The sequence below is a fragment of the Macaca nemestrina genome, chromosome 15 (genome assembly GCF_043159975.1).
Source record: "Macaca nemestrina isolate mMacNem1 chromosome 15, mMacNem.hap1, whole genome shotgun sequence".
In the NCBI taxonomy this organism is placed as follows: Eukaryota; Metazoa; Chordata; class Mammalia; order Primates; family Cercopithecidae; genus Macaca; species Macaca nemestrina.
This window is the reverse complement of record NC_092139.1, coordinates 37,004,790-37,025,828: the sequence shown is the minus strand read 5'-3', so window position 1 is coordinate 37,025,828 and position 21,039 is coordinate 37,004,790. Positions and strand designations below refer to the sequence as shown.

At 44.3% G+C, this 21,039-nt stretch overlaps 1 protein-coding gene across 4 annotated transcripts in view; it reads left to right on the top strand.

The window, feature by feature from the left end:
* The window catches only part of DNAAF9 (dynein axonemal assembly factor 9), a 164,107-nt gene that overhangs the window by 68,372 nt on the left and 74,696 nt on the right, over positions 1 to 21,039 (top strand). For 3 of the 4 annotated variants that reach the window (XM_071079595.1, XM_011741278.3, XM_011741281.3), the window contains 7 exons: positions 5,657 to 5,738; positions 7,664 to 7,700; positions 12,480 to 12,567; positions 14,115 to 14,191; positions 16,397 to 16,441; positions 16,829 to 16,874; positions 20,664 to 20,775. In XM_071079595.1, the coding sequence (XP_070935696.1) occupies positions 5,657 to 5,738; positions 7,664 to 7,700; positions 12,480 to 12,567; positions 14,115 to 14,191; positions 16,397 to 16,441; positions 16,829 to 16,874; positions 20,664 to 20,775 (487 nt within the window). The remainder of the gene's footprint in view (positions 1 to 5,656; positions 5,739 to 7,663; positions 7,701 to 12,479; positions 12,568 to 14,114; positions 14,192 to 16,396; positions 16,442 to 16,828; positions 16,875 to 20,663; positions 20,776 to 21,039) is intronic. The other variant, XM_071079596.1, reaches the window with a different exon arrangement.

Here is a 21,039-nt window from a genome sequence, read left to right as displayed (position 1 = left end):
GATAGAGTGTAATTTGAAGCTGGACTTAGATTATTATTAATTTATGTCACAAACTCCAGGGAAACCACTAAACATGTCCAGGTTTCAATTGAAAAATCACTAGAGCTCTCAAACCCAGTGAGAAAAGACAGTCATCAGTGCCAGCACTAGCAGAACACAGATGTGAGAATTAACTGACAAGGATTTTAGAGCAACCATCATAAAAATACTTCACGAGGTCAGGAGATCAAGACTATCCTGGCTAACATGGTGAAACCCGGTCTCTACTAAAAATACCAAAAAAACACACAAAAAAACCAAAAAAACAGCTGGGCGTGGTGGCACGTGCCTGGAGTTCCAGCTACTCTGGAGGCTGAGGCAGGAGAATTGCTTGAACTTGGAAGGCGGAGGTTGCAGTAAGCCAAGATCACGCCACTACACTCCGGCCTGGGCGACAGAGCAAGACTCCGTGTCAAAAAAAAAAAAAAAAAAAAAACCACTTCAGTGAGCAACTACAAATACCCCTGAGTAAATGTTAGAAAGTTTCAGCAAAGAAATAGAAGATGTGTAGAAAAACCAAATCAAGGCCAGGCACGGTGACTCATGCCTGTAATCCCACAACTTTGAGAAGCCGAGGCGGGTGGATCATGAGGTCAGGAAATCGAGACCATCCTGGTTCACATGGTGAAACCCCGTCTCTGCTAAATATACAAAAAATTAGCCGGGCATGGTGGCAGGCTCCTCTAGTCCCCAGCTACTCGGGAGGCTGAGGCAGGAGAATGGCGTGAACCCCGGGAAGTGGAGCTTGCAGTGAGCCGAGAGCGCGCCATTGCACTCCAGCCTGGGCGACAGAGTGAGACTCCGTCTCAAAAAAAAAAAAGAAAGAAAGAAAAGAAAAACCAAATTGAGATTTTAGAGTAAAAATAGACCGGGCTCAGTGGCTCACACCTTTAATCTCAGCACTTTGGGAGGCCAAAGCAGGTGGATTACATGAGGTCAGGAGTTCAAGACCAGCCTGGCCAACATGGCGAAACCCCGTCTCTACTAAAAATACAAAAATCAGCCAGGCATGGTGGCAGGCGCTTGTAAAATCCCAGCTACTTGGGAGGTTGAGGCGGGAGAATCACTTGAACCTGGGTGGCAGAGGCTGCAGTGAGCCGAGATTGCACCATTGCACTCTAGCCTGGGAGACAAGAGCAAAACTCCATCTCAAAAATAAATAAATAAATAAATAAATAAATAAATAACAGCTTAGTCAAAGTTAAAAACTCAGTGAATGGGCTTAATGGCAAAACGGAAATGAGAGAATAAAGAATCAACGAACTTGAAGATAGAACAATAGAAATCATCCATCTGAACAACAGAAAATAGACTGAAAAGAAAAACTGAACAGAACCTCAGAGAGCTGTGGGACTCTCACAAAAAGCCAAATATTCATATTATTGGAGTACCAGAAGGAGAGGAGAACGAGGATGGGACTTAAAAAATGAAGAAATAAAGGTTGAAATTCCCCCAAATTTGGCAGAAGAAAACCCCCACAAAACTATGGATCTAGAAAATCAAGAAGCTGAGTGAACCTTAAACAGGATTAAACCCCAAAATACCCACACCAATAAATACCAAAGTCAAATTGTTGAAAACTACAGACAAAAAATCTTTTTTTAAAAAAATGGGGTCTCACTCTGTCACCCAGGCTGGAGTGCAGTGGCTCAATCTTGACTCACTGCAACCTCCGCCTCCTGGGTTCAAGCAGTTCTCATGCCTCAGCCTCTTAGCCTCTTAAGTAGCTGGGACTACAGTGTGCGCCACCATGCCTGGCTCATTTTTGTATCTTTTGTAGAGACGGGGTTTTGCCATGTTGGCCAGGTTGGTCTTGAACTCCTGACCTCAAGTGATGCGCCTGCCTTGGCCTCTCAAAGTGCTGAGATTACAGGCATGTGCCACCACGCTTAGCCCAAACAAAAAGTCTTGAAAACAACCAGAAAGAAATGACACCTTACCCATAGGGGGAAGACAATTTTTTTTTTTTTTTTTTTTTTTTTTTTTGAGACGGAGTTTTGCTCTTGTCACCCAGACTGGAGTGCAGTGGCGTGATCTCGGCTCACTGCAACGTCTGCCTCCCAGGTTCAAGCTATTCCCCTGCCTCAGCCTCCCAAATAGTTGGGATTACAGGCACCCACCACCACGTGGCTGATTTTTGTATTTTTAGTAGAAACGGGGTTTCACTATGTTGGCCAGGCTGGTCTCGAACTCCTGACCTCAGGTGATCCACCCGCCTTGGCCTCCCAAAGTGCTAGGATTACAGGTGTGAGCCACCATGCCCGGCCGACAATTTTTTGTGTGAAAGTTGTATTTCTTTCTCATCAGAAACCATGAAGGCTAGAAGGAAGTGACACCTATATTTCAAATGCTGAAAGAGAAGAATTGTCAACCTAGAAATCTGTATCTAATAAAAATATCCTTCTAGAATTAAGGGAAAATCAAGACATTCACAGATGAAGGAAAACTACAAGAATTGGTTGCTGGAAGACCTACCTAAAAGAATAACTTAAAGAAATTTGGTCTAAACAGAGAGGAAATGATAAAAGAAGGAATCTTGGAACATCAGGAAGGGAAGAGAACATAATGATCAAGGCAATGTACCACTGAATTGTATACTTTAAAATGGTTTTATCTCAAAAGTTGCAAAAAAATAAAAATAAAAAACTACCCAGTGCATATCCACATTATAGATTGTATTATACAAGCAGTTTCTGCTCTCAGGTCTGTATCACTCCAAAGCCAAAGAGTTTTCACTCATTATTTCAGTAATCCTTGTTGAATGTCTGGTAAATGTCAGTCACTGTGCTAGATGAAGGGATAGTCATGATCTTTGCCTTCAAGGATCCCATGGACTTGAAAACTCCAGGGAAAGCCAGCTGGGAAATGTTTGGACCCAAACACATTGCTTCCTTTTTCCTTCTGAGTCGTGAATTCCTGATCATCCTGGGCTGACTGAGAGCCAGCTAGGAAATGTTTGGAGCAATAATTTAGATGTCCAACACCAAATGCTGGTGAGGATTTGGAACAACAGGAACTCTTATTTATTGCCGGTGGGAATGCAAAAAGGTACAGCCACTTTGGAAGACAGTTTGGCATTTCCTTACAAAACTGAATACAGTCTTGCCATAAGATCCAGCAATTTCGCTCCTTGGTATTTACCCAAAGAATTAAAAACTTATGTCCACACAAAAACCTGCATATGGATATTTACAATTACCAAAACTTAGAAGCAACCAAGATGTCTTTCAGTAAGTGAATGGATGCTATTCAGCGATAAAAAGAAAAGAGCTGTCTGGCCGGGCGCAGTGGTTCAAGCCTGTAATCCCAGCACTTTGGGAGGCCGAGACGGGCGGATCACGAGGTCAGGAGATCGAGATCATCCTGGCTAACATGGTGAAACCCCATCTCTACTAAAAAAATACAAAAAACTAGCCGAGCGAGGTGGCGGGCGCCTGTAGTCCCAGCTACTCGGGAGGCTGAGGCAGGAGAATGGCGTGAACCCGGGAGGCGGAGCTTGCAGTGAGCTGAGATCCGGCCACTGCACTCCACCTGGGCGACAGAGCGAGACTCCGTCTCAAAAAAAAAAGAAAAAAGAAAAGAGCTGTCAAGCCACAGAAAGACATGGAAGCACCAAGATTCTGATGTCTGTACTGAGTGGACAAAGAAACTATTCATTTAGAGAGGGAACACTGAGGAGAGTCAGATTGGATGTGTTTGAAGTTCACTTTAGACAGTGAATTTGAAATGACTGTGAGACACCTGAATAGAGCTGAGGCGGCAGTGGTTAGATACATAAGTCTAGGGTCGCGAGGTTAGTCTTGTCTGAAAGTAAACATTTGAGCATTCCCTTGGTATGAAGGGGGTAATTAAAACCAAGGCTGTAGATAGGATTATCTGGATATATATTGTTATTTATTTATTTCAAAATCTTCCTTTAAATACAAGGATAGGTACCTTTACACCAGACATCCAATGACGCTATCTTGAGGTTCTTCTTGTTTTTTTATAGTCTTCCAGGAAAGCTCACAATTGATTCAGCCTGACTTAAAATGTTTTTAAGAGTCATGCTCTATGACACCAAGGTTTAGACTCTTAACCAGTTACTTATTTTAACTGCTTAAGAAAATCCAAAGTTCTTTTCTGAGAAAAATGTTGACTCTGTATAGATCCCATTCTACTGGCCAACACCTGTGCTGGTGTGTTGATCTTCTGACTGAAATAGACTTCAGATTCATGTACTCAAGTGTACACAACTGAAAGAGAACTGTGCCCTTTCAAATCTGGGGTTTAAACCATATGACTTTAACTCAATGCATAGCACAAACACTTGGCACCTTTTAAAAAAAAAAAAAAAAACCTTTAATAAGGGAAAATTTGGAGATCCAAGGAACATGTTTTATTTGAGGAAATACATTATCAGCCAGCAATTAGAAATACCTCCTTAAGTTTTCATTCATTGTCATGGCAATATTGATCATATTCACTATTAGTGAATTTTTTTATAGGTTAGTTAGAATAAGTCCTTATTTCCAATCTGTAACTTGGATTCACAATATTACAGAAAAATGCCATGAATTCTAGTGTTGTTGTCTTAAACAATTGAGTAAAATAGAAGGAATGAATATTTGTGTTGTATTTAGCTATTTTTGTATATTGTACTTATTAATGTTCTTTAGCTCAGTGGTAGTATTTTTGCATTTTATACCTATTATTCTAGGAACCCTCATGAGATGTTGGATTTTCAGAAGAGGAAAGGACATCTATTTTATCTCTGTATCAATGGACATCTTAACAGGGAAGAAGAATAAAAATGTGAAAACCTAGAAGAACTTATTTTCTCTTCCTCAGGGGCTATGTACAGAGATGAAATACAAATGGAGGTGGGGATGTGGATAGCACCCTCCTCTCCTGAATTTGGAGCTGCCCCACACCTCTGCCTGTCATGTCAGCCAGGGTCTTCATGGTGAAAACTCTGGACTGAGTATTGACAGTCAAAACCCAAACACCTTGCTTCCTTTATCCTTCTGAGTCATGTATCCCTTAGCATCCCTGGGCTGACTGAGTATCCAACAGCACCCTCACCGTATAGCCAAAGTTTAAACCACACATACACACACACACACACGCACACGCACCAAAAGATACCTTTGGAAAAACAGTTAAAGATCATCTTTTCCCCTATGTCTTTAAAAAATAATAAATCAGTTTTGTAGAAGAAAATTTATTTCTGGCCAGGCGCAGTGGCTCACGCCTGTAATCTCAGCACTTTGGGAGGCCAAGGCAGGCAGATCACATGAGGTCAGGAGTTCGAGACCAGCCCGGCCAACATGGCAAAACCCTGTCTCTACTAAAAATACAAAAAAAAAAAAAAAAAAAAATTAGCTGGGTGTGATGGCACGTGCCTGTAGTCCCAGCTGCTGAGGAGGCTGAGGCAGGAGAATCACTTGAACCCGGGAGGTGGAGGTTGCAGTGATCTCAGATTATGCCACTGCACTCCCTCCTAGGTGACAGAGTAAGACTGTGTCTCAAAAACAAAAGAAAATTTATTTCCATTAACTGTATGCTTTTTGTTTATCTACTAGTACATGCGTAAGTTATTGCCCCTTTTTTATTTTTATTTTTTTCTGACATCCAGGTAGCCCAGTGCGTCTCACCAAAGGGACCTCTTGCTTGTTCAAGAACATACTTTTTTGGAGCTACTCATGTTCCTTACTTAGGTAAGTCCCTGTAAGTTTTCATCTCATCAGCTTATCTAATGAATAGTCTCTCCCATGAATTAAAAGTTGTCACAAAATTCACTGCTTTGCTTGGAAGCTCATGATACCCAATTTGTGGGCCTCCAGCTCCCTCTCTGATTACTTCTGGATAGTTGATGTGTCTAACACATTTCTCACAGAATGTGTTTCAAGAGGAAGATGATTGGTGCAGCCTACATTAAGTCTAACCATGAGTATAACCTTTTGCTAGGTGTCACAGGGGAGGCCAAGATGAGTAAGACCTAGTTTAAGCTAGCAGGAGGTAGAGACCAGACATGGTGGCTCACACCTGTAATCCCAGCACTTTGGGAGGCACAGGCAGGCAGATCACTTGAGGTCAGAAGTTTGAGTCCAGCCTGGTCAACACGGCGAAACCCCCTCTCTACTAAAAATACAAAAATTAGCCAGGCGTGCTGGCACACACCTGTAGTCCCAGCTAATCAGGAGGCTGAGGCACCATAATCGCTTGAACCTGGGAGGTGGAGGTTGCAGTGAGCCAAGATTGAGCCACTGCACTCCAGCCTGGGCAGCACAGTGAGACTCTGTCTTAACAACAACAACAAAAAAGCAGGAGGTGGGCCGGGTGCGGTGGCTCACGCCTGTAATCCCAGCACTTTGGGAGGCCGAGGTGGGTGGATCACAAGGTCGGGAGATTGAGACCATCCTAGCTAACACAGTGAAACCCCCTCTCTACTAAAAAATACAAAAAAATTAGCCAGGCGTGGTGGTGGGCACCTGTAGTCCCAGCTACTTGGGAGGCTGAGGCAGGAGAATGGTGTGAACCCGGGAGGTGGAGCTTGCAGTGAGCTGAGATTATGGCACTGCACTCCAGCCTGGGCAACAGAGTGAGACTCCGTCTCAAAAAAAAAAAAAAAAAAAAAAAGGCAGGAGGTAGGGTCCGCAGTGGGAATTTAGATGACTCAGCCAGGTGCCCACTCAACTGTTCTTGTGAGGAAAATGAGAAAAGGCCGTAATAAAAGAGTGCTTAGGAGCTAAGAGCATGCTGTGGGGCCATCCAGAAAGGCTGGGCTGGCTGGGGCTGCCCTGCTTGCTAGGGTAACCAGAAGTTGCAGGTATCCAAAGTCACATGGAAAAGAACCTCTGGAATGAATGCAGGTCTCAGCATTGCTACACAGAGGAGAATACATGAGGAACCATATTTTATTCTGGATGATGTTAAATAAGCCAGGAAACTCTGGAAAGAAGCATAACTTGGGTCAGGTTATTAAGGAGATAAAGCAAGAGGTAGAACTGAACCTGTTTACTGATGCCTCGAAGTTTAAAAAATTAAAAATAAAAACAAAAACCTTCCAGAACCTAAGATTCCGCATATCTCTGGTATTTAGTGATGTTGCTGAGTGGGTTGTAAAAGTGGGAAATGCAGGTGAAGATCCAGAAGGCTATTGCGAGTGGCCAGGTTCCACTGTTGTTGGTATTTGTACTGTGTTTAACTTAAAAGAAAAAAATAGTCTGGGCGTGGTGGCTCGCACCTGTAATCCTAGCACTTTGGGAGGCCGAGGTGGGTGGATCACCTGAGGTCAGGAGTTCAAGACCAGCCTGGCCAACATGGCGAAACCCCATCTCTATTGAAAATACAAAAATTAGTGGGGCATGGTGGTGTGCACCTATAATCCCAGCTACTCAGGAGGCTGAGGCAGGAGAATTGCCTGAACCCGGGAGACGGAGGTTGCAGTGAGCCGAGATTACACCACTACACTCCAGTCTGGGTGACAGAGCTAAACTGTGTCTCAAAAAAAAAAAAAGAAAAGAAAAAGAAATGTTGTTCTTGACAATGTCTTCCAGGTAAATTAAGCATTTCTAGCTTCCTTGTTAAGTGTTTGCATATCCTGTGCTCTTGTCACATTCTTAGTGGGCCTCTTTCACAGGTGGTGACAGCAAGCTGCCCAAGAAAACTGAACAAATGTAAGTCTTCATATTTTATTTTTTCTTTCTCAAAGTCGAGTTACTCAGTTGTGACTATCCTGTGTACTTCATTTTGAGATCAACAGTGATTAAGACATCTGCTTTTGCTGGGTGTGGTGGCATGCACTGTAATCCCAACATTTTGGGAAGCTGAGGTGGGAGGATCACCTGAGACCGGGAATTCGAGACAAGCCTGGGCAACGTAAGCAGACTCTGTCTCTGCAGAAAATAAAAAATTAGCCAGGCATGGTGGTGCACACCTGTGGTCCCAGCTACTCGGGAGGCTAAGTTGGGAGGATCACTTGAGCCTGGGAGGTCGAGATTTCAGTGAGCTATGATTGATTGCACCACTGCACTCTTGGCAACAGAGGGATACTGTGTAAAAAAAAAAAAAGACATCTGGTTTATGGCGTGAACATTACTGTGTTGTTTCCCAAGTTTCTCTCAGCTTCATATTCAGGCCAGAAAACCCTGCCAGCTTTGCCATCTGCTCTTCTCTCTAGACCTCAGAGACTTCCTACCTGCACACCCATGCATTTATATTATGTAACTCCCCTTGATATGTTTTCTACATAATGCATTTTTAAGTTAAGGGCTTTTCTAAGAATAAACCATCCTGAAATCCATTGGGAGAATCTTGTGAAACCCCAGCTGGTCTGAAGAGTGTTTTTCTCTGGATTTGACACTTAAGCCTGTGGAACATAGTGAGAGGGTGTGAACACTGGCTGTGCAACCTGAGAAAGGGCCTACCTAGTGTTGACTTCTCTTCTTTCACATACAGCAGGAAACCAGACAGAAAATAAACTCATTAGTGCTGAAACTATTAAATTCAAAAAAGCAATATGGATATAATGGAATTTTATTATTACCTAATTAAATACTGCAGCTTAACTTGGTAGGGTCTAGATCAGCAGCACTTCCCTATGGCCAAGCAGTGAGAGGCTACAAAAGATCATCTAAGGATCTCTTTAAAATATAGGTTCTCCAGGACCAATCCCAAGATTACAATCAGAATTACTAGGTCAGGGCCCACAAAGTTGTACTGGGAGAAATATAATAGAAGAAATATAATCATACTACAGAAAATATGAAATTAGAGAAAAATTAAGATCAGCTATAATTCCTCCTGTCTGGCACTACCCATTAGTATCTTATTTTATATATTTCTGGGACCGAGCGCAGTGGCTCATCTGAAATCCCAGGACTGTAGGGGGCCGAGGTGGGCAGATGGCTTGAGCCCAGGAATTCGAGACTAGCCTGGGAAATCTTATGGAACTCTGTCTCTACAAAAATTAGCTGGACATAGTGGCACACGCCTGTATTCCCAGCTACTTGGGAGACTGAGGTGGGAGGATCATCTGAGCCTGGGGAGGTCAAGGTTGCAGTGAGGTGAGATCACACCACTACACTGCAGCCGGGGTGACAGAGTGAGTCCCTGTCTCAAAAATGTGTGTGTGTGGCCAGGCGCGGTGGCTCACACCTGTAATCCCAGCACTTTGGGAGCCCTAGGCGGGTGGATCACATGAGGTCAGGAGTTCGAGACCAGCCTGGCCAACATGGCAAAACCCCATCTCTACTAAAAATACAAAAATTATCCAGGTGTAGTGGCATATGCCTGTAATCCTAGCTACTCAGGAGGCTGAGGCAGGAGAATTGCTTGAACCTGGGATACAGAGGTTGCAGTGAGCCAAGATAGTGCCACTGCACTCTAGCCTGGGCGAGAGAGCAAGACTCTGTCTCAAAAAAAAGAAAATGTGTACGTGTACGTGTATATATGTGTATGTATATGTATGTATCTTTCTGGGCTTTTAAAAAAATTATTAAGCTGTAGTCATACGTGTATATAGTTCTTTTGTGGGTTTCCTTTCCTTAGCAACAAGTTAACCATTTCCTCAAGTGTTGGTGGGTGTTGTAGTCTTACCTTGTGCCTGCTTGTACTGCTGTACCAGCGCTGCTTAGCCACTGTTCTGGATACTTATGCTAGACCCTTAAACATTTTGCCTAAACCAAATCCATTGATGCCCCATGTCAGGGACTGGTATTGAGTGATAACCGGGTGCACATTGGAAGATTTGCCAAATCACAGATCCAGTGGAACACGTGGATTCAAGTGAAAGTGACAACAGAGGCCGGGTGCAGTGGCTTATGCCTGTAATCCCAGCACTTTGGGAGGCCAAGGCAGGTGGATCACGAGGTCAGGATTTCGAAACCAGCCTGGCCAAGGTGGTCAAACCCCACCTCTACTAAAAATACAAAAATTAGCCAGGCACCGTGGCAGGAGCCTGTAATCCCAGCTACTCGGGAGGCTGAGGCAGGAAAATCGCTTGAACCCGGGAGGCGGAGGTTGCAGTGAGCTGAGATCGCACCACTGTACTGTAGCCTGGGTGACAGAGCAAGACTGTGTCTCAAAAAAGAAACAAAAAAGTGACAACAGGCCGGGCGCGGTGGCTCAAGCCTGTAATCCCAGCACTTTGGGAGGCCGAGACGGGTGGATCACGAGGTCAGGAGATCGAGACCATCCTGGGGGAACACGGTGAAACCCCGTCTCTATTTAAAAAAATACAAAAAACTAGCTGGGCGAGGTGGCAGGCGCCTGTAGTCCCAGCTACTCGGGAGGCTGAGGCAGGAGAATGGCGTGAACCCAGGAGGCGGAGCTTGCAGTGAGCTGAGATCCGGCCACTGCACCCCAGCCTGGGTAGAGCGAGACTCCCTCTCAAAAAAAAAAGAAAAGTGACAACAGAGCCATGCAGACTTTTTAATTTTATGGGTCAGCAGTCATGTGGCTTGTGTATTGAGCTCCTGTGTAAGGATCAGTATAGGAGAAGACCAAGCAAGGGAAAGGACTGACCAATGTTGGTACTGAGTGATGTTTGAATCAGCTGAGGAGAGGGATATCTTTACATGTCTTTGGGTTTGGCATTTTTAAAACTGCACCCTAGGGTCAAAGTGTAGAGGATTCTGGTCTCACCTGGAAGGCACTAAGCTCATTCACATCTCTCTGCTAGGCCCCTTCCAGGGTATACCCTCTGCCCTGCCCTGGCCTGGCCAGAAGTCTTCAGGATATATTGGTACTTGAAGCTGTCATTTTGTTTTATGAGCTCTCCCTGTTCTTTTTTCTTCAACTCAACCCTAACCTCTTACCTACATTGTGGAGGTGTGGTGCAGGAGCCAAGAAGGAAATCGAAGGAGATGGCAATGTGATGTGGCACAGTGGAAAAGCACCAGGCTGAGAGCAGATCTAAGTTTGGGTCAGCCTTGAATTTTCTGTGACTTAATAGACAACTTATTCTACTTCCAGAGGCCCTTACTGCTTATTCTATAAGATGAGAGGATTATACCAATCATTTCTGTATTTTTTTCCCACTTTTGAACTCCTATCACCTTCCTTTACCTGTTAAAATATTCTTATGGGCTTAAAAATACACATATTTTTAGGTGAGACCTTGTCAGTTCCTTCCCAGGTACCTCTCCTGGCCTTTCAGGGCCCCTTGGATGAGCACTTAAAAATAGACATATTTTTAGGTGAGACCTTGTTATTTCCTTGCCAGGTGCCTTTCTTGGCCTTTCAGGGCCCCTCGGATGAGCCCCTTCTCTTCATAAGTGTCCTAAGAAGAGCCTGCACCTCCTTCCTCCAAGGCAGTGATTCTCAACCAAGGGAAATTCTATTGTAGCTCCCTCCCCCATCTTTCCCCACTCCCAGGAACATTTGTCAGGGTCTGGAGAAATTTTTGATTATCACAACTGGAATGCTACCAAACATCTAGTAGGTAGGGATGCTGGTTAGCAGCCAGGGGTGCTGCAGAACATCCTACAATGCACAGGACAAACCCCACAGCAAGGAATTATCCAGTCGTAAATGCCAAGGTGGAAAAACCACCTTAGGTGGTTCCCTAAATGAACCAGACTGGTTTTTCTAGAGACCTTCGTGGCAGTCCAGTCTGGCAGAGAAAAACCCAGGCCCTCCTCAGTCTGGTCATCTCTTTTCCACCCTGAGGTCTCCTACCCAGAGGTTCCAGTAATAGACCAGCATTCAGCAGGTCTAGTGAAAAGACGATATGAAACTACAGTGTGGTTGGTCCCTGGAAAAGCAGCAAGTGGGTATGATAACACTGAAGGGATTCCTGGTCTGTAGGTAGCTCCTCCTGCACATAGAGGAGTCAAGGAGTCTACACAGTTTTATTCTGTTTGATTACAAACAGGGAGGGGCAGTCTCTAGCAGAATTCAGAGGAGCCAACTTTCCTTAAGGTGATAACAAAAGCAAAGTATAAGTCAAACCAGGCATATGACTTTTTTTTTTTTTTTTTTTTTTTTTTTTGAAGCAGGGTCCCACTCTGTCACCCAGGCTGGAGTGCAGTGACACAATCTTGGCTCACTATAACCTCTTCTGCCTCCCAGGCTCAAGTGATCCTCCAGCCTTAGACTCCCGAATAGCTGAGACTACAGGCACATACCACCACGCCTGGATAATGTTATTTTTATTTATTTTTATTTTTTGTTGAGATGGAGTTTTGCCGTATTGCCCAGGGTGGTCTCAAATTCCTGGGCTCAAGCGATCTGCCCATCTCAGCCTCCCAAAGTGCTGGGATTACAAGCCTGAACGACTACTCCCGGCCCAGGCATGTGACTTTTAAAAGGTTTAGAAATCAGTGGGTTATATTTTTGCCTTTTTCCATTCTGTTTAAAAATCAGTTTCTTAGGGGTTGTCATTTGTGTGCATGCATCTTTTGACAAAAACCTCATGATGCTGTAATGTTAACCATTATTTTTTGTTTTTGAAGTAGGCTGTTGTCCCAGATATATGCTGCTGTTATTGAGGCTGTTGTGGCTGGCATTGCATGTTATGCTAAAACTTCCAGTCTAACAAAGGTAATTTAAATACCATGTTTCTCTTCCAGTAGTTATTATTTTAATGTAAAACATTCTATCCATGTGTTTCTTCTTTGGACACCTTGTAGTACTCACTTTTGTGCGTGCTTGGGCCTCTTTGACACCAGGCAGAGCGAAGCCTTGAGAGCACTGAGCTTCTGCTGCCTGTGACTGTGCTGCTGTTGTCTTGTAGATGACAACTAATCGGTGCTTCTTTGTAGACATCTGGTTGTGTTAAGGAAAAATCATTCTGTAGCACATTGTTTTGTTGAATAGCTTAAACAAAAGGCTTTTAAAAACTAAAAAACAGGCCGGGCGCGGTGGCTCAAGCCTGTAATCCCAGCACTTTGGGAGGCCGAGACGGGTGGATCACGAGGTCAGGAGATCGAGACCATCCTGGCTAACACAGTGAAACCCCGTCTCTACTAAAAAATACAAAAAAACTAGCCGGGCGAGGTGGCGGGCGCCTGTAGTCCCAGCTACTCGGGAGGCTGAGGCAGGAGAATGGCCTGAACCCGGGAGGCGGAGCTTGCAGTGAGCTGAGATCCGGCCACTGCACTCCAGCAAGGGGGACAGAGTGAGACTCCGTCTCAAAAAAAAAAAAAAAAAAAAAAAAAAAAAAAAAAAAAACTAAAAAACAAAAAAAAAACTATAGATTATTCTACTGTGAATTCTAATAAAGTTCGGTAAGTTTGATTTCCTATAACTCAGTGTTTAATAAAAACAGCTAAAGATTAGAAAATCTGACTTGCTTTTCCTAGACAAGCACATGTGTTCCCGTTCTCTGACCATTATCTTCCTTGCTGTTTTGCGGTTAACCTGCCCTGAGTTGGATTCCTATATCTGACCCAGTAAGGAGATGAGAAGAGTCAGCTTGATGCCTCCCAAATGCCAATAGGACCTTTTCTGAAGGAAGCCATTTGACATTGGAAAGGTTGTGTATGATGTAGATATCAGAGAGACTGTAGCTGTAGTCACCAGCTCCTTGCCATCTCCCCTCCTCACTGAACTTGTATCCCTAGTACTGACTCTGGATTTCTCCGCCCTTTAACCACTACATGCAGAAGGTTTATCCAAAGCAGTGGGGTGTCCTTCAATATCAGTTCTCACATCTTTGTTTTTTAACTGATCTTTTGTAACTCTTGCTATTTGGATATTCTTAGCGTCTGGCTAAAACTCTGAGGGCACAGGTTCCTTCCTCTTCCTGCTGGGGAAGAGGGGAGGAGAAAGCACTTTTACAGACCTCTCATTCCGCTGCTGTCATCACAGCTGGTCACTTCTCTGGATCCAGCACGTCAGGTTCCAGTGCACACCTGCCTGAATGCAGTTTTGTCCTGTGAACCTAGCCTGGAGAAAGCAGGCCCTTGTTTCCCTTAACATGATGCTTTCACTTTATTCATGCCTTCCAAGTAGTCACATAGATGGGAAGGGCACACTGGGGCATAGTGTGATCCTGGACAAGTGTTAGGAGGGCCCTTCCATCAGTGATATGTGTACTTTCTCCTGCTGTGAAAGCTAATTGTCCCTGTCTTGTTGTTATTTTACAGGCCAAGGAGGTAGCAGAGCAGACTCTGGGATCTGGGTTAGATTCCTTTGAGTTGATTCCGTTTAAGGCAGCCCTGCGGTAAGCAATGGCTGATATTTTTTATAAGGAATTTTTTTTCTTTGTTTTTGAAAGCTTCTTTTTTCCCTTATAACTCAGATTTCATCTCCGCTTTGAGAAATGTTTCACTAAAATAATGAGATGTATGAAGGAGAGTCATTCATGATTCAGCCTTTACTTAGAAGCCAAAGAGCCAAAGATGCAGGAACTATTTGAGAAAGTCACACACATGTTCTGAGGTTAGAATGCAAGGCAGATTAACACCAGCATCACAAGAGACTTGACAAGCCTGGGTTCCAAGGCTAGAAAGGCAAAGCTGGGGACCTGAGTGGTGAGGTTTTTAGGGGCAGGGGGCCCTGGGCACAGGAAGATAGTCACTGCTTAGAAGAAACTTGCACTGGGCCTCATCTGTCTCTTGAATGACAGAAATCCTGAGCCCACCATGTCTTGGGGTCTGCATGGTCTGAGAATCTGGTGATTTTTCCATCACATCTCCCAGCATGTCATGGTGTATCTCTTTGTAGTCTTTATCCATAGCTAAATCTTCATGAACCCAGTCAACTTAACCCACTGTTTTATGTGAGGACCATTGTGTGTACTTTTATACAAAGGATACAAAAGACACCAATACTGGGAAATTTATTTAAGAATACTTCTAGGATATGTCCTGTGATGCCTCAGGTCTATGTCCCACATTTTCTTACATCTACAGTCCTGGGTAATAAGTTGGAGTATTTGAAAGATTAGTCAATTAATTGTTCTAACAAGAAGAATTCTATTTCTGCAGCCCCACGAGTGGAAGAAAGCCAGAACTCTGTGGTGCAGGGCTTTAGACTTGCTTCAGGTCTTCTCTCCCCTGGGTCTTCTGGATCTTGCTGTCCTGGCCATGAAAGGCGAACGATAAAGGAAGTCTGTTCCCTTAAGACCTTGTGCTGGCCTTTACTATCTGTTTCTGGCCAACCTGAATTTGAGAACGCTCCTTCAGTCTGCATCTGTGTGACCTTGGGCAAGATAGGGAACTGTCTGTTTCTGCTTCTTCAACTACCTACCTTGTAAAGCAATTGGGCACATAGACGTTAGCTGCTGTCACAGTGGGGTATTCTCTCTTACCATCAATATAGCTAGCATAGTCATTCTACTCCTCCTTTACTTGGGCCCTTGCCTAGGCCACTCAGCTTCCCCAGAGCAGGCCCCCTCTAAGTCCCAAGGCCTCCTAGGCCTAGGTGTCTGCCCTAGTTGGAGAAAGGCACAAAGAGAAAACACCAGTCAATGGGAGAAGAGTCTCCCAGGCCAGTCTTCCACCTGGAGCCCCACCCCTTTCTCACCACAAAGGTTACTTCACTGAGGGCGGGGCGCGATGGCTCATCACTTTGTAATCCCAGCACTTTGGGAGGCCAAGACAGGTGATCACTTGAGGTCAGGAGTTCGAGACCATCCTGACCAACATGGTAAAACCCCGCCTTCACTAAAAATGCAAAAATTAGCCAGGCGTGGTTTTACACACCTGTAGTCCTAGCTACTGGGGAGGCTGAGGCAGGAGAATTGCTTGAACGCAGGAGGTGGAGGTTGCAGTGAGTTGAGATCACACCACTGCACTCCAGCCTGGGTGACAGAACGAGACTGTCTCAAAAAATATATATATATATTACTTCAGTGAGGACCCTCGAACTGCTTCAGATTAGCAGATCTCTTTCTCCCAAGAGGGGAAGGGATGGGAGCCATGAATGCCGACAAGAATTAGTGTGTAGCTATCTAGTATTTGTTAATGCAAGAAATTACACTTACACAAGTTAGAGTAAGCCAAAAGGGTTTTCTAGTTATTTCTCGGCTCTGAAGGCCTCACCCTGCCCCTGACTCCACAGCATTTGACTGTGAGTTGCAGAGACATGGCCTCTGCTTGTGCTTAGAGCAGGGATGGAGGGTCACTCTCAGTCTGCAGTGAGCAGCAGTCCTCTCATGTCATTTTCTCCTGTTGTTGTCCAAGAGTCAAGACAGTCCTTAGGACTTGCACAGAGGCAGGGCTGTGATTAGAGTTAGACACTGGCCCCATACCTGCTGGTGGTGTAGGACCCTGGGGAAAGTATCTAAAATAGGGTAAATCTGGGTAAAGCAAGGATGACACACACCTCACTGTGTGGCCTTGAGAATCCCAAGCAGGTACCCTGCACAGATGTCTGGGGAGCAGGAGCAGACTGATTTTCCTTTTGTTTTGTTTCTGGTCCACAGCTCCAAGATGGCTTTTCATATACATGCTGTGAATAATCAGGGAAGGTGCGTATATGATTGTGGTATAACCTTATATGGAGCAAGTTTTAGGAAGATAAAGAGGGGGAAGGCTGCTGACATGAGTGGTTTTCTCATGCTTCCACACCTAGCAGTGACATCACTCCAGGGTTGGGCTTGGGCTGACTGCTGAGCTGAGACCCTGTACCCTGAGTTCTTCCCACTGCAGAGCTGAGGGGCAGAGGTGGGGATGGACATACTCACCTTAGTGGCCCACACACCAATTCTACAAACATGCAACCCAGTGTTTTGAAAGGCCCTAAGAGCAATCTGAGTCTATGACTTGTCATTACCAAGTTGAAAAAAGTGAACACTGTGAATTTAAGTACACTTAAAAACTCTTTAACATAGTCTTCCATCTCTTTCCTCTTCTAGAATTGTACCGCTGGACAGTGAAGATAGCTTATCCTTTGTGAAGACGGTAAGCAGAGTTGTCATGGGTCAGCTGGCTGGGAATGGCCTGTAGAGGGACATCTGTAAGTTAGGAGGTGGGAGTGGGTGGGGGTCTTGGGCAGCCCACCCCACCTGAAGAAACTGATCTGTTCTCAGTCCTATCCGAGCCGTAGCAGTGGTGAGCCTGTGCTTACTGAGGGTACCCAGGTAGCTGTGCCAGGCCCACCCACATCTATTCTCCCTTGCCTAGGCTTCCTCAGGGTCCAGAGTCTTAATTGAGGTGTTGGGAGGCACCTCTTTCTGGGTTATGAAGCCTTCCTATAGGTAGCTGAGATTGCTCTGACTTCGTGTCGAAATGTGAGTCCAGGACAAGCCTGCCTTGACTAACAGACTTAAGTTTTTCAGTGGCATCTTTGAGTTCCAAGACTTGCATTGATGTCCTTAATGGGAACCTAGAGTTGAAACCGGTCTTGACAGCATAGTTGAGACCCCGTGTCTAAAAAAAATTTTTTTTTAATTAGCCAGGTGTGGTGGCATGCATCTGTAGCCTGAGCTCCTCAGGAGGCTAAGGCAGGAGGATCACTTGAGTCCAGGAGTTTGAGACTGCAGTGAGCTGTGATTGCACCACTGCACTCGAGCCTGGGTGACAGAGTGAGATTTAGTCTCAGAAAACAAACAAAAACCGGGAACCTGGGAAAATTAACTACAGCCCTGTACCACAAAAGGACATCTTGGTCAACAGTGGACTGCAGATACAACAGTGGTCCCATAATATCATAACACTGTATTTTTACTCACCATTTCTATGTGTATATATGCCTAAATACACAAATATTACCATTGTGTTATAATTGCCTACAGTATTCAGTATAGTAACATGCTGTACAGCTTTGTAGCCTAGGAGCAGTAGACTACACCAGCTAGCCTAGGTGTATAGTAGGCTATACCATCTAGGTTTAAGTATACTCTATAATGTTCACACAGTGATGAAATCAGCTAATGACACATTTCTCAGAATGTATCCCTGTCATTAAGTGATACATGACTATAATTATTTAAATGACCAGTAATCAACAGGGACCTGTGTCTGCCATGAAGTAGAGTAGTCAGAGCAATGTTTTCCAACCTGTGTGCTGGGGGGATGGTTTGGAGATGCACTGAGCTAATGGTCCCTGGGGTGGGATGGCATGGCCTGGGGGAGCCAGAGTTTCTAGGCCAGTTGCTCTCAGCCACAGGCTGAGTCCTCCGTTTACCCCAGAACATCCTGATGTGAAGAAGGTTGGCAAATGGTGCATGAGAGGGTGGTACATATCCAGCCAAGATTCTGTTTGTGGTGTGTGTTATATCTTGAGTCTGTTCTGTGACCACTGCCTGAGCCTTAGTTCCAAAAAGCTTTGGTCCCAGGGAACTGGGTGGGCAGCTGTGGATAATTTGGTACAAGCACATCCCCATCACCATCACCTGTGGAAAAGTAACTCGGAAGTTCCTGTCAGTAGGGTTAACCCATCTACAGAGTATAGTACAACAAGGGTAATTTTTTTAAGGTTGCAATTTATGTTTTTATAATGTTCCTGGTCCCCATCTGTCAACATTTTGTGTGGATGTTCTTTTAGAACTATTTCAGACTTTTTCGTGATATTAGTAAAACATTGGGAAATACTTTCTGATATTTAGGTGATCATACTTTATCTCCTTGTTGACTTTAAAGTCTGACTTCTCTCCTGGGACTCTTGCACGGTGCTTTGGAAGATGCTTTGCATAGCAGGTGATTAGGAATCCAGTAAAATCATAGTCTTGCATCAAGTATGCACAGCTAATGAGATAGGAAATAAGAAGCAGCAAGTCGATGCTTTCTGTCTACATTCTGTCCTCTTATCCAGAGGTGAAGTTCTATCTCCTCCCCAAAGCCTTCCCTGTTGATTTCTCCCTACAAGTATTCCTATAATCCTTGCAGTTGCAGTTTGTACTACACAAATTAAGGAATAATTCTATCCTAATGTATCATACGATATCATAATGTGTCATATGATGACCTTTGTGTACGAATGCCCTTGTCTCTCCAGCTATACATTAAGATTTCCTGAAGACAGGCACGATACCATATTTTTTCTTTCCCTGTGCCACATGGTGGGAAGTACATAACAAGTGTCCAACAAACGCTACATGTTATCTTTTCAATATCCTCTTTTCCCTTCCTCAATATCAGTGACCAAATATGAACATGAAGGATCAGGAACCCACAGGATCTGTCCACCTGATTGGTCTGGGAACCAAAGACGTAGGATTGCCATTGTCACTTAAGAGGGACCATGTAGCTCAGGAGGGTTCTGTGTCTTCAGATGCTGGAAATCCTTTGAGACAGCTTTAGATAAACCTTCCAGTTGTCAAACCTGAAAAGAAAGTTAACTCAAATATAGAAGCCTACTTGTCTCTTTTATATATCCTATTATCATCATAATATGGAAAATTCAGGGCTTTGGCTTTAACTGTGGTTTTTTTCCTTTCAACTTTGTGCCCTCTTTAAGTTTTTATTTGAAAATTCAGCAATCCATTCAAGAGGCTCAGGTCTTTTGTCTGTGTCCTAAGGGGTGGGACAGGGGTCCCACACTAGAACGATAATATGTGAAAGTGGACTTAGTCTCAGGAGATCTGCACCAGCATCCACCGCTCACCGCTATTCAAGGTAGGATGGGACAGGTCCTTGTGCTACTTATCCCATGTCCCTCATCAGATCTTCCTGGTCATCCAAGACTCTAGCTCTAGCTGACATCATTTTCTCTTTCTTCTGCTGGCTTCTTCCCAGAATTGTTCCATTTTCACTAGTTTTTACCTGATAAATTAGGGCTTTCTTACTGGACATTGGGAGCTCTCTGAGTTGTTCTAATTTGGTTTCCAGGCTAGTGAAGCCTCTGCTTTTATTTATCTTGGCCGTAAAAGTTTGAATAGCTTTCTTGCTATTTTTTTTGAGACAGGGTCTTGCTCTGTTGCCCAGGCTGGAGTGCAGTGGCATGATCATAGATTACTGCAGCCTCAACCTCCTGGGCTCAAACAGTCCTCCTGCTTTAGCCTCCTGAATAACTGAGACCACAGGCAGATGCCACCATTCCTGGCTATTTCTTTCTTTCTTTCTTTTTTGAGACAGAGTCTTGCTCTGTTTCCCAGGCTGGAGTTTAGTGACGCAATCTCAGCTCACTGCAACCTGCACCTCCCAGGTTCAAGCAATTCTCCTGCCTCAGCCTCCCAAGTAGCTGGGATTATAGGCACACATGCCACCATGCCTGGCTAATTTTTTTTTGTATTTTAGTAGAGATGGGGTTTCACCATGTTGCCCAGGCTGGTCTCAAACTCCTGGGCTCAAGTGATCCACCCGCCTCACCTCCCAAAGTGTTGGGATTACAGGCATGATTAATCATGCCCAGCCTGATTTTTCTTTAGTAGAGTGGGGATCTCACTGTGTTGTCCAGGTTGATCTCAAACTCCTGGGTTCCTCGAACTCCCAAATTACTGGGATTACAGGCATGAGCCACTGTGCCTAGTCAGTATAAAGCAATTTGAGGGAATATATGGAAACAAAGATACTTTCCTTATAGCCCAAGTGTGTCTCTGATCAGGGAGCAATTTCAGGGAAGCCCGGGTGATCCTAAAGTCACCTCGCAGTTCAAAGATGTATTTAGGATAACTCCAGTTTTCCCTAGAAACTCTTCAGTACTCTTTTGCCATGTTCCTTTAGGCAGTATTTCATGGTCTCGTTCTTATGGATTTCTCTCTGATGGTTTTGGGCTGGTAACTGATCGAACTGGTTTCTCATTTGATGCAGGCTTGTATGACCGTCTATGACATTCCTGACTTGCTGGGAGGAAATGGTTGCTTAGGATCTGTGGTTTTCTCTGAATCGTTTTTGACTTCTCAAATCTTAGTTAAAGAAAATGGTAAGTATATGTGATCTTTAGAAAGCAAACCTTAAGCCTTTTTTTTTTTTTTTTGGCAAAATAAGCTATAAACTAAGGCAAAAGACCAACAGTAAGCTGGTAAAAATATTAGAACTTACGATCACAGCACTGCACTCCAGCCTCAGCAACACAGCGAGACCCTGTCTCAAAAAAAAAAGAGGAACATTAATGATGAACAAATGGTGTACATCCTAATTTATGAAGAACTCTTACAAATTAATAAGAAAAGATAAGCTACCCAAT